This window comes from Lathamus discolor, chromosome 6 (genome assembly GCF_037157495.1).
Source record: "Lathamus discolor isolate bLatDis1 chromosome 6, bLatDis1.hap1, whole genome shotgun sequence".
Classification (NCBI taxonomy): Eukaryota; Metazoa; Chordata; class Aves; order Psittaciformes; family Psittacidae; genus Lathamus; species Lathamus discolor.
Window position 1 is genome coordinate 1,256,657 of NC_088889.1, and position 13,600 is coordinate 1,270,256.

Genomic DNA, 13,600 nt, shown 5'->3' on the forward strand with positions numbered 1-13,600 from the left:
AGCAGTTCCAGGGCCTAAAGGGGCTGCAGGAAACCTGGAGAGGGCCTGGACAGGCCAAGGGGAATGGCTTGAACCTGCCCGAGGGGAGACTGAGCTGAGCTCTTAGGCAGAAGCTCTTCCCTGGGAGGGTGCTGAGGCGCTGGCACAGGGTGCCCAGAGAAGCTGTGGCTGCCCCATCCCTGGCAGTGCTCAAGGCCAGGTTGGACACAGGGGCTTGGAGCAAGCTGCTCCAGTGGAAGGGGTCCCTGCCCGGGGCAGGGGTTGGAGCTGGAGGAGCTTTAAGCTCCCTTCAACCCAAACCAGGCTGGGATTCTATGAACAGAAACTCAGTCACTGCAGCTGATGCAGAGGTGCGATGGAGATGGCTGTAAGTGTATTAACTTGTTCTCAGCAGCTGCCTGTGCCCACAGGGTGGGGGGTGAGAGGTGCTGCCAGAGCTCCAAACCCTGGAGCACCTCCCGTATGAAGACAGGCTGAGGAAGTTGGGGCTGTTCAGCCTGGAGAAGAGAAGGCTGCGTGGGGACCTCAGAGCAGCTTCCAGTACCTGAAGGGGGCCTATAGAGATGCTGGGGAGGGACTCTTCATCAGGGACTGTAGTGACAGGACAAGGGGTAACGGGTTCAAACTGAAACAGGGGAAGTTCAGATTGGATCTAAGGAGGAAATTCTTTCCTGTGAGGGTGCTGAGGCACTGGAATGGGTTGCCCAGGGAGGTTGTGAGTGCTCCATCCCTGGCAGTGTTCAAGGCCAGGTTGGATGAAGCCTTGGGTGGGATGGTTTAGTGTGAGGTGTCCCTGCCCATGGCAGGGGGTTTGGAACTGGATGATCTTGAGGTCCTTTCCAACCCTAACTATTCTATGATTCTATGATTCCTGAAAGCTCCTTCAGGAGTATCCAGGAGCCTTTGGCAAGAACTGTTTAAAACAGCCCACAGGAAGACATCGATCTCTTCAGAGAAATGGTTTATTGGTGGTACCCCTTCGGCAGGATTGATGCAGTCCCAAACCATCCAGCACTGCTGCGAGGGAGACAGACCCGTACCTGAAGTGTTCATGAGACCTTTCTGTTCTGCTCTAAGGCTATCTCAGGGATGATGTGTAACACTTGAATGGCCTCCTGGGGCTGGTGGTGCTCCTGAGCACAACCCCACGTGGGACAGAAACCGCCCTGCTGCCCATGAAGGGATGCTCAGGGAGCGCTGTGTAGGTTCTGCTCTTCCTGCTTGTGTTTTGGGGATGAGCTGGTTTGCCACCTGTATTTGGCTGCTTCTATGGCCTGGGAGAAGACGTGCCCTGACCTCAGCTCAGCCCTGAGGAGCAGACAGGTCTGTAGTAAGCTCCCTCCAGTGCATGCTAAAGAGGACATGATTAAAATGTGAAAAGATGATGGTATTTGCCAGGCTGCCACTCAGCTGAATGCAGAGATGGAGCCAGCTCTTCTGTGGGCTGATTGCACTGGGCTGGGCTCACCTCCCCCTGGCCTTGCCTAATGGCAGGGGTGGCAAGGTCCCCTTGGGTGGTGTTTTGCCTCTCACTGCTCCTCCCCTGTACCCGAGTGCTTGGAGTCTGGGACCGAAAGGAATGAAGGGGAATGTTTGCTGTCAGTGCTGTGCGAGATGAGCCCCAGCAGGATGGGGTCCAGGTGGAATGCCGGAGTCTTCCCCGCTAGTCCTTGTGGAGGCACCAGACCAGGGTCTGCCCCACGCCGGTCATGCTCACCACGCGGTAGCCGCGGCTCTCCAGCTTGTTGAGGACGACGCGCGGTGCATCGTTCACGTAGTACTCCCAGCTGCAGCAGGAAGGGGAGAAACCACATCAGGGGAGGGAAGAGGGGAGACTTCCCTTGGGGAAGGGGCTCTGCCTCAATACCAAACCCACGGCCAACTGTAGGGCTGAGCTGCCCATCATCTGCATGATGCAGGGTTGGGGTTAACCTAATGGGGAAGGTCAGAGTGCCCCCAGGCTGCCCACCCAAAGGGAAAGCATGTCCAAAGTGGAAGGGTCATGTTAAACCGAGATGTATTTAGGAGACCAAAGCCTTGTGCTGCTCCGTTAACTGCGCTGGAACTGCACCAGAGAGGGTTCACGAGTGTTCCCAGCTAGGAATTCATGGAAAAAAAGAGGATAAACTTGGCAAAGTGGGGAAGAACGGCTCAGGTGTTCCTAAGGAATGACACCCCAGTGCTCCGCCTGCGTCAGAGCATGCTGGGGAGCCAGGTGCTTTTGAGAGCCTGTGCCTGGAATTTGAGGACTGGGGCAGAATGCTGCCTCCAGCCAGGCCTTTTTGAAGCAGGAATCCTCAGCCCTCCGCTGAGCAGCCACATAGGAGGAGCCGGAGCTGCTCAGCCCCTGCAGTTCGGAGCAAGGAGGAAGCAGCGCTCGGGATCATCCAGGTGGTGTTCCTCCGGGACTGTGCTGGCTCCAGGTGTTTGGAGCAGGAGCTGCCGTTCCCTCTGCCTGATCCCGAGGCTGCTGCTCCGCAGGTTTGAGGGCGCTGGGACCGCACCATCCCACAACTGGGATTGCAGAGCAGCAGAGCGTGGGCACAAACCAGGCTGCGGTGGGGAAGAAGCAGCAGAGCTGAAGCAGCCAGTGTGACCTTCAGTGCTGGACCCGGCAGCCTTGCTGCTCCTTCAGCCATCTCTGGATGCAGGCTTCAAGCCGATGGGGTAAGGTTCAGGATAATTTAGCTCTTCACTGACTCACTGTGCCAGATAAGCTGATAATGATGGGCTGCAGCATCATTGGTGTGCCTGTTTGGGCACCTTAAAGCCCTCTACCAATTCTCATACCAATAACAACACAAAAAGACCCAAAAGCGTTCCCACAGTGGCTCCCGGTGAGATTACAAAGCATTAATGACGTGCTGAGTCCTTTTAAAGCAAGAAATAGCACCAAGATGCGAGAGGTTTCTTTTTTAGCCTCTCAGGACAGACTGTACTTTGCTGTAATTACAGATGTGAAGGAGAGATAATGGGTATTATTATAAGTGCCTTTGAAGTCAGGGCTTTCTCCAGCAGCCTTGCCACATACCCTTCGGATTCACATGGTAAATATTATCCCCATTATGCAGAGGCAGGCACGGGGCCGGATTGTTTGGTACCTGTAGGAGCTACAGAACTGAGTTAAAGCAGAAGGAAGCGGAGCTGCACAGGGCTTTAAGCGCAGCTCTGCAATGAGGGACCAAGGACTGCACGTGGTGAGTATCGTGTGTGCTGCCTCCATGTGAATGGGGATGGAGCAGCTGGGAACATCTGCAGAGCCCTTCATCCCAACTGAATGCCGGCAGGGAAGTGAGGAGTCACCCCAGCTGGGAGAGGACTCAGCCCCTGCCCACCCTTAGAATCATAGAACCAGTCAGGTTGGGAAGGACCTCAAGATGTTCAAGTCATAGAATCATAGAACCATAGAATAGTTCGGGTTGGAAAGGACCTCAAGATCATCCAGTTCCAACCCCCTGCCATGGGCAGGGACACCTCACACTAAACCATCCCACCCAAGGCTTCATCCAACCTGGCCTTGAGCACTGCCAGGGATGGAGCACTCACAGCCTCCCTGGGCAACCCATTCCAGTGCCTCAGCACCCTCACAGGAAAGAATTTCCTCCTTAGATCCAATCTAAACTTCCCCTGTTTCAGTTTGAACCCGTTACCCCTTGTCCTGTCACTGCAGTCCCTGATGAAGAGTCCCTCCCCAGCATCCCTATAGGCCCGTTCAGGTACTGGAAGCTGCTCTGAGGTCCCCACGCAGCTTCTCTTCTCCAGGCTGAACAGCCCCAACTTCCTCAGCCTGTCTTCATATGGGAGGTGCTCCAGTCCCTGAGCATCCTCGTGGCCTCCTCTGGACTTGTTCCAGCAGTTCCATGTCCTTTTTATGCTGAGGACACCAGAACTGCACCCAGTGCTCCAGGTGTTGCAGGACCCGAGGATCCCACCTCAGCCGGGTGGGTTTTCCCAGCTCCAGGAACACTGAGAGCGAGAGCCTTGTTCCTTGGGAGCAGAGCCCAGCCCCTCCTGGCTCCATCCTCCTGTCAGGCACTTGTAGGGAGCCATCAGGTCCCCCCTGAGCCTTCTCTTCCCCAGGTGAGGTGCTCCAGGTGAGGGCTCACAAGAGCAGAGCAGAGGGGCAGGATCACCTCCTTCGCCCTGCTGGTCACGCTCCTTTGGATGCAGCCCAGGATCCGGTTGGCTTTTGGGCTGCGAGCGCACACTGCAGCCGGCTCATGTTCATCCACCCTGGAGCATGTTGCCCACCTGCCCTCCAGATGTGCCAGAACCAGAGACTGGATGAGTGTGCACGGGGTGGGATTGATGGGCAGGAGCATCCTCCATGCTACACTGAAGCACCAGAAGGTGCTTTAGACCTCAACTCCCAGATGAAGGTAATGAAGAAGGAGGTGCTGCCTTTCAGCTAGGATCAAACAGCAGCAATAACGTTTCTAATCACGGCAGACTGAGTGATAAATTCAGTCTAAGTTCAGGATGGTTGACTGTTTGTGTGTATGAAAGATGAAAAGATGTTAGGCTGGGTCAGCCTGGAGAAGAGAAGGCTCCTTAAGGGGAGACCTCAGAGCAGCTCCAGTGCCTAAAGGGGCTGCAGGAAACCTGGAGAGGGGCTTGGGACAAGGGCCTGTAGGGACAGGCCAAGGGGAATGGCTTGAACCTGCCCGAGGGGAGACTGAGCTGAGCTCTTAGGCAGAAGCTCTTCCCTGGGAGGGTGCTGAGGCGCTGGCACAGGGTGCCCAGAGAAGCTGTGGCTGCCCCATCCCTGGCAGTGCTCAAGGCCAGGTTGGACACAGGGGCTTGGAGCAAGCTGCTCCAGTGGAAGGGGTCCCTGCCCGTGGCAGGGGTTGGAGCTGGAGGAGCTTTCAGGTCCCTTCAACCCAAACCAGGCTGGGATTCTGCGGTTCTATGAGATGCTGGGGATGGTGCCTGGATCCATCCCCTTCTCTGCAGCAGCCGGGGCTCAGGTACTTGATCCCTGCCCCTGGGCAGGCTGGGGCAGAGCCCGGCTGCCCCACGCTGAAGCCCGGCTGCCCTCAGGGTGACCAAGTGCCACTTGCTGGGGCAGAGCAGCACAACCGGATCTCGCCCATTAGAGGGAAGCTCTCCCTTGTTAGAGGCAATTACGAGCTTCATCCCTGCACTGCAGGGCCCCGGCGGGGCCTCGCTGCTTCGGGCTTCTCCTTCGGGCTCCCTCCACGGTCTGGGGCTCAGGATGCTGCCGGCAGGGCGAGCTCCGCAGCGTCCCGTAGCCGGGTTCGCCGTGACCGCAGCGCTGCGGGCAGGGGGACGGGGAATCCCGCTGGGATGTGGCCCAGGAGCAGGAGCAGGAGGTGGGACCCGCAGCAGGGAGGCGGCCGGGGCACGTCCTGTGCCTCTCGGGCTGGCAGCAGCCGCATTCCAGCCGCGTCGCCTTCTCCACCCTTCCATTGCCCAAGCACTCGACGGGAGACGTGCGGTGGGGCTGCGGCAGTGGCGCTGAGCAGCGCGACCTGTGCGGGAAGCCAGCGGGGCCGGAGGGAGCTCAGGATGCTCCGGGCCGCCGGGAGGGAAGGTGCAGAACGCAGCAGGGGAAGCTCGGACCCTGCCTCCCGAACAAGCAAATCGCAGCATTCCAGTTGGAAGCGTTTCATCGGTCTTGGCCTTTCTTTTCCATCCCAGTCCCAGCGATTCTTACCCTCCCCCTCGGAGCCTCTTTTCCTCCTCCAGGTCCCCCCTCTCCCATTGGCAACCTCCCAGCCCTGGGCAGGCAGCAGCACGAAGCTGCCGCCGCTCCCAATCTCCGGCCACACACAGAGGTGGGAACAGGAGCATGGGGATGGCTCAGGCCAGGAACCCATCCCGAGCCTCTCCATGGGGAGCGGAGGAGCCCGGAGCTGCCTTTGGAAGGGTTCTCTCTAACGGAGGCCTTTGGCTGTTATTTATGATCTCCTCTTCCTCTGAACCTCCCCCCCTGGCTCAGGTTTTCAGTGTTATAGAATCATAGAATAGTTCGGGTTGGAAAGGACCTCAAGATCATCCAGTTCCAACCCCCTGCCATGGGCAGGGACACCTCACACTAAACCATCCCACCCAAGGCTTCATCCAACCTGGCCTTGAGCACTGCCAGGGATGGAGCACTCACAACCTCCCTGGGCAACCCATTCCAGTGCCTCAGCACCCTCACAGGAAAGAATTTCCCCCTTAGATCCAATCTAAACTTCCCCTGTTTCAGTTTGAACCCGTTACCCCTTGTCCTGTCACTGCAGTCCCTGATGAAGAGTCCCTCCCCAGCATCCCTATAGGCCCCCTTCAGGTACTGGAAGCTGCTCTGAGGTCCCCATGCAGCCTTCTCTTCTCCAGGCTGAACAGCCCCAACTTCCTCAGCCTGTCTTCATACGGGAGGTGCTCCAGCCCCTGAGCATCCTCGTGGCCTCCTCTGGACTTGTTCCAGCAGTTCCATGTCCTTTTTATGTTGAGGACACCAGAACTGCACACAATGCTCCAGGTGTTGCAGGACCCGAGGATCCCACCTCGGCCGGGTGGGTTTTCCCAGCTCCAGGAACACTGAGAGCGAGAGCCTTGTTCCTTGGGAGCAGAGCCCAGCCCCTCCTGGCTCCATCCTCCTGTCAGGCACTTGTAGGGAGCCATCAGGTCCCCCCTGAGCCTTCTCTTCTCCATCTGACCCCCCCAGGTCCCTCAGCCCTTCCCTATCCCACTTGGGCTCCAGGCCCTGCACCAGCACCATTGGGACCACGCAGGCCAAAGGGTCGGTGCTGGGGGATCTGATGGGGAGTGGCTCCAACCCTGGGGCTCGGCAGCCTGAGGAGAAGCTTCAGGAGCCATCGAGGGGCAGGCTCAGGTGCTTTGTAATGGGGAGAAACCCAAATCAGCCCTGGGGAGCGGGATGGGGCGGGGTAGGATAGGATGCAGGTAAGGGTGGCTGGTGGCTGGCACCAAAAACGCCACGGCCAGAGCAAGGCTGGGGTGGGCGCTGCTGGCTCCTGAGCACCTCGGGCTGGGAATGAGCCCTCGGATGTTCGTGTTTCAGGGATCAGGTGAAGTCACCCAGGAAGATGCAGACGCTCCCTGCGGCTGCTGGACTGCATCCCAGGGTGTGGGGGGGGGAGGCAGGGAGGCCCTGAAATGGGGTCAGGGCAAGAGAAAAGAGAGAAGGAAATGAAACATCAGGGTTTGCTTGGGCGAGCATTAACGGGCAAGGGCAGGGACAGGTCTGGGCCCCATCAGCATCAAATCGGGTTGGGATTCAGTGTGCCATGGCGGGGTGGGGGGGTGTTCTCAGGGATAATAAGGAGCAGGGAGTGTGGAACGTGGCAGAGGGGGACTTACAAGTGGTTCCCCAGCATGTTCCTCTTCGTGGCCCCCAGGAAGCTCATCAGGTTGGGATCCGAATGCTCATCGCCCACCATGGTGGGGCCGACCTCCTGCGGGACAGCAGCAGAGCTGGTGAGTGTCGTGCGGGTGAGGGAGCTCCCCACTGCTCCCCGGCACAGCTCCGGTAAGAGCTTCACTGGGACGGGGATTGCTGGGGCCACCTTCCTGCCCCGGGTGGCTTTGATCCCAGAGGGACACCACTGGGAAAAGGCCATGGGACAGCAACAAGGGACAAAATCAGCAAATCCGCCGGTGGGACAGCCCCGGTTAGGGATTGTCACAGGATCCCAGCCTGGTTTCTGCTGGGAGGGATCTGAAAGCTCCAACCCCTGCCCCGGGCAGGGACCCCTTCCCCTGGAGCAGCTTGCTCCAAGCCCCTGTGTCCAACCTGGCCTTGAGCACTGCCAGGGATGGGGCAGCCACAGCTTCTCTGGGCACCCTGTGCCAGCGCCTCAGCACCCTCCCAGGGAAGAGCTTGTGCCTAAGAGCTCAGCTCAGTCTCCCCTCGGGCAGGTTCAAGCCATTCCCCTTGGCCTGTCCCTACAGGCCCTTGTCCCAAGCCCCTCTCCAGGTTCCCTGCAGCCCCTTCAGGCACTGGAGCTGCTCTGAGGTCTCCCCTTAAGGAGCCTTCTCTTGTCCAGGCTGCCCCAGCCCAGCTCTCTCAGCCTGGTTCCAGAGCAGAGCTGCTCCAGCCCTCGCAGCATCCCTGCGGCTCTCTGGAGCTGGGCAAGCCCAAGCTGTGCTGGGAGCACTGGAAAAGGCGCTGGAGCAGAACAAGAGGCTGCGAACCTCTGGCAGAGGTGCCAGGGGTGCTGCCAGGACAAGGCAGCCCAGTCCATCCCCGGCCAGGCCCTTTGTGCTTTTTGCAGCCATGGCTCCAATCCAAGGCCCTGGTGGGGATATTTGCTGTGCCCGGCTGAAGCGCAGCTTCCAAAGCCTCCAGTGGGGATCATGCTGAGCTCTGCTGGCCCGGCCACCCTCCCGCACACTCTTCTCTAAGGTTCTATAGCCCCCAGCCGAGTGGAGCTTTCTCTCTCTGTAGTCACTTCGTGGACTCGTAGGATGCCAAATATTGCTGCCAATGGATGCTTCAGTGCTGCAGCATCCCCCTCGCACCCAAGTCTCTGCTCTTTGAGGTGTGTAACAGAACATCTTCCCTCCCCATCCCTCACCCAGCTCCCACGATGCAGTCCGTTTGCTTCGCCCATCGTTACCCCCTTCCTCCCACAAAACCACATCACCCGCGTTCAGCTTTCAGCCACAGAGCTCCCCTTTGTGTTGGGATCAAGCGAAAACCCCGGGGCAAGGGGTGGCTATCGGCTCCCTGCAGGACGTCCCGGCCGCAGCCCCCGGGCAGGAACGTTTCCTTTACGTCGTTACGGGGATCACAGAACCAACCAGGGCCTTTCCGCGAGACTGACGGGCTCTGCCCTCAGCTCGGCCGGGAGCTCCGCGGCCGCCCCTGGGACCCTGCACCAAGTTTCCGAGGTGCGTGCTCGCTGTGCGGCAGGGACGCGGCTTCCGCGGCCGCGGGCACCGGGCGCTCCGCATCGCCCCGCACCCTTCACGGGCACAGGGAGGTGGGGGGGTGCGGTTGGGGCACCCTGGTCCTGCGGGCACCGGGGTCCCCGATCTGCGGGGCATCACCCCCCGGCGCCCCGGGGCTGCGGTCCCCGGCGCTATCGAGGGCTCGGCGCGGCCGCCCCGTCCCGTCCCGTCCCGTCCCGTCCCGTGCGGTGCCCGGACTCACCAAGCGGATCTGCGTGCTGATGAGGACGTACGGCATCCTCCCGCTGCTCCCGCCGCCGCCCCGGGGGGCCGTGCCCGGGGCCGCCCCCAGCGTCCCGCCCCGCAGAGCCACCGCCCCCGGGGCATGGTTAAAGCCGGGTCCGGGCTCGGCGGAGCCGCCCCCCGAGGGCTCAAGGGACTTGGGGACCCCTTTATGGGACCGTCGGGTGTGGATCCCCCGGGGGTGCGGGCTCTGGGAAGGGCGAGCGGCAGGGAGGTGATGGGCGGGGGGGGTGGACACGGAGACGGGGCGAGAGATGGTGGGCAGGGGGGCAGGAGATGATGGACAGGAAGGTGATGGATCACAAGATAACGGGCTGGGAGACGGAGGACAGGAGATGATGGACAAGATGATGGGCAGGAGGGGGTGGACAGGGAAACAAAGGACCAGAAGGCAGTGAACAGGGAAATAATGGACATGGAGGACTGGGAAATGAATGACAGGGAGATAAAGGACCGGGAAATGATGGAGAGGGACATGAGGGCTGGGAGATGACGGACCAGGGGCCAGGCAGGAGCCCTGCACCCTGCAGAACATCCCAGATCCCATCCCAGGGTCCTCTCCAAACACCCCCATGAAGCAGAGCCTTGGCATAACCAGCATACTGGGGAGAAAGTCTCTTTCTCCAGGGGCTGTTGAGCTTTAATCTGGGAACATCGGGGGTTAAATCCCTTCAAACCTGGAGGAGAAGCTCAGCTGAGACCGGGGCAGGGAGAGGTGCTTCCTCTGCAGGTGCTGAGGGAGTAATCCACCCCTCAGCATCCACCCTTGCAGCTTGAAAAGTGTCTATACATCAAATCATGTTGCCATCAACAGCAAATAATAGTCCTGGAGCCTCCAAACCTGAGCTGGAGCCTCGCCAGGCAGCTCACCAGAAGCTATGAACAAGCCAGAATCAGGGGCTAAGTTTGCTGTGAATGGTCAGAAGTAAATGACCGCAGGAGAAAGCAGGAGAATGATGTTCCCGGGTGGAACAGGCTCTTCCCATGGGACCAGGGCCAGGCTCTCTGTGCTCCCCAGTTACTGATTAACTCCAACAGGGAGCAAACGGACATGGCTCCTGGGCTGAAGGAGACACTCAGACAAAGCCAAACCTCACTCACCACTGCTATTAACGTTGTTATGAACTTGTTTGTTGGGTTTGGTGTCATCAAGGAAACAACCAACACAGGCTGATGGCATCATCATCCTCAAACGTGCCCCAGATAGCCCATGTATTCATTATGAGCGGAGAGGGATACCTCGTGCCATGGGTTAAACATCGGCTCATTTGGATCACTACCATCCTAAGGAGGGTTTTCCCCAATCCCTGCTGCCAGAATGGCTCAAATATGTATTCGTAGCTCTTGTTTTCCAGTGTAAACCCACGTTTGGCTGCTGGTGCAACCCCTGCACGCGATGACCACTGATCCACGCACAGGGAACGCCGCCTCCTGGGCAGTTCACCTGGGTTGTGATGGATTTCAACGTGATCCCAACGTCCACAACCCCTTTGGATCCCCCCTGGGCAGCCTCACTGCGAATCCCAGTGCTGCAGAAGAGGACATGGATACAGCATCCAGAGCCTTCGCTCTGTCCATAAATGACACTCACTAATGGGCAGCATGCCCAGCTCCTGCTCCTTCTTGGGAAGGGGGGAAATGAGAGCGGAGGTGGAAGCAGAAGCTGCCATTCAGTATTGAATTTCCTGGTGAGATTCCGGGATCTGGGAGGCAGCCGGAGCCCCGCGGCGGTGTGCGAATGAGCTGTAAAGCACAGCGCAGAGCATCCCAGTGGTACCATCCATCATCCCATAGCGAGTTATTGCCCTTCAGCGCTGGCTCCGACCAGGCTACAGCCGGAAACAGGGACCAGGAGAGCTGCTGCTTGGGATCTCTGCCAGTAACTGGGGTAGAAGAAAGCAAAAGGTTATTTGGCTCTGCAGAAATCATCACCCTGATGCCAGCCTTATGAGAGGCAAGTGGGGTTTGAAGAGCTTCATTCTGCCTCTGACACGTTTTGGGGTGAGAAGGCTGCGTGGAGACCTCAGAGCAGCCTTCCAGTACCTGAAGGGGGCCTATAGGGATGCTGGGGAGGGACTCTTCATCAGGGACCACAGTGACAGGACAAGGGGTAACGGGTTCAAACTGAAACAGGGGAAGTTTAGATTGGATGTAAGGAGGAAATTCTTTCCTGTGAGGGTGCTGAGGCACTGGAATGGGTTGCCCAGGGAGGTTGTGAGTGCTCCATCCCTGGCAGTGTTCAAGGCCAGGTTGGATGAAGCCTTGGGTGGGATGGTTTAGTGTGAGGTGTCCCTGCCATGGCAGGGGGTTGGAACTGGATGATCTTGAGGTCCTTTCCAACCCGAACTATTCCTTGATTCTATGATTCTATGATCATGGGAACAACACACCCAGTGGGGGTTTCTGCCCCTTCTACCCCCCAGCATTTGGCTCTTTTCTGCTGGTATAAACGGGTTAAAGGGAAAAACTCCTGGTTTTCCCGGAAATTATTCCTCTGCCAAAGCTCATCCTGACGAGTTTCATTAGAGCGTGACAGGGAGCAACAGCCCAGATGCAGTGCTGGCTGGCAGATACCATCTTTAATATCCGCAGGAGCAGGATGCTGTCGGGCTGTGCACCCCAACGACGAGCAGAAATACAGCTTGTGGCTCCTCCACACCCCATCAGGGTCTGTCACTGCCGCTTGTCAGTTGGCAGGGATGGGCACAGGTCATAAAGCAAAGGCAGGTGAGGAGCCAGCAGCAGTTGGGGTGGTTCTGCCGGTACCACCAGAACTAAAGCCCAGCACCCCATGGTTTCAGCACCAGGCACAACCGCGGTGCAGAGGCAGCCGTGTTGGTGTGCTGGGGCTGTAGCGGCTCGGGGCAGGGGGGGCGGTGCTGCTGCGGTGGTTGTTGAGGCTGTGGTGCGGTGCTGGGGGTTGTGGTGCTGTGGTGGGTGTGTGGACAGGGGAGCAGACACAAGTGGAGGTGGAGGTTCAGGGGAGGTATAAGTTCAGGTGTAGGTGTAAGTGCAGGTTTAGGTGCAGCTGTAGGTGTACGGAGAAGCACAGACAGGTGTAGAAGCAGATACAGCTGCAGGTACAGGTGCAAACGCAGCTGTAGGTACAGATGCAGATGCAGTACAGATTCAGCTGTGGGTGCAGGTGTAGGTATGGGCTCAGGTGCAGGTGTAGGTATTGCTGTAGGGATAGGTGAAGTTGGAACTGTAGGTGCATGTACAGGTACAACTGCAGGAGCAGGTGGTGGTGTAGCTCTAGGTTCAGGCCCCGCTGTAGGGTACGTACAGGTACTGTTGTAGATGTACAGCTACTGTTGTAGTTGCAGATGTACTGGTACTGTTGTAGCTGTACTGGTACTGTTGTAGCTGTAATTGTACAGGTACTGTTGTAGTTGCAGATGTACCGGTAGTGTTGTAAGTGTAGATGTACTGGTACTGTTGTAGCTGTAGTTGTACAGGCACTGTTGTAGTTGCAGATGTACTGGTACTGTTGTAGCTGTAGTTGTACAGGTACTGTTGTAGCTGTAGATGTACAGGTACTCTTGCAGCTGTAGATGTACAGGCACCCTTGTAGCTGAAGATGTACTGGTACTGCTGTAGCTGTACAGGTACTGTTGTAGCTGTAGCTGTACAGGTACCACTGTAGTTGCAGATGTACCGGTACTGTTGTAGTTGCAGATGTACCAGTACTGCTGTAGCTGTAGTTGTACAGGTACTGTTGTAGCTGTAGAGGTACAGGTAGTCTTGCAGCTGTAGATGTACAGGCACCCTTGTAGTTGCAGATGTACTGGTACTGCTGTAGCTGTACAGGTACTGTTGTAGCTGTAGTTGCACAGGTACTGCTGTAGTTGCAGATGTACTGGTACTGCTGTAGCTGTAGTTGCACAGGTACTGCTGTAGTTGCAGATGTACCAGTACTGCTGTAGCTGTAGTTGTACAGGTACTGTTGTAGCTGTAGATGTACAGGTACTCTTGCAGCTGTAGATGTACAGGTACTCTTGCAGCTGTAGATGTACAGGCACCCTTGTAGTTGCAGATGTACTGGTACTGCTGTAGCTGTACAGGTACTGCTGTAGCTGTAGTTGCACAGGTACTGCTGTAGCTGCAGATGTACTGGTACTGCTGTGGCTGTAGTTGCACAGGTACTGCTGTAGCTGCAGATGTACTGGTACAGCTGTAGCTGTAGTTGTACAGGTATTTCCGTAGCTGGGCAGGTACTGTTGTAGTTGTAGCTATAGCTGCAGTTGTAGCTATAGGTGTAGCTATAGGTATAGGTATATGTATAGGTATAGGTGTATGTGCCACTGTTGCTGTTGCTGCACGTACAGCCCACCTACCACCCGGCCGTCCACGTGCCGCCGCACAGGCCCCGCCCCGTCGCTGGGCGATGACGCCGCTGCACGGCGTAGGGCGGCTCTGCGGTGACGCTGGCGCA

The 13,600-nt window shown here is 57.8% G+C and overlaps 1 protein-coding gene across 1 annotated transcript; it reads right to left on the reverse strand.

Annotated features, from left to right (window-relative positions):
- Nucleotides 1-944: 944 nt before the first annotated feature.
- Nucleotides 945-9,213, reverse strand: GCHFR (GTP cyclohydrolase I feedback regulator). Its single transcript, XM_065684117.1, has 3 exons — nt 9,125-9,213; nt 7,330-7,424; nt 945-1,787 (listed from the first exon to the last, which is right to left on the reverse strand). The coding sequence occupies exons 1-3, from the start codon at nt 9,158-9,160 to the stop codon at nt 1,664-1,666; spliced, it is 255 nt and encodes an 84-aa protein (XP_065540189.1). The 5' UTR covers nt 9,161-9,213; the 3' UTR covers nt 945-1,663.
- Nucleotides 9,214-13,600: the final 4,387 nt, after the last annotated feature.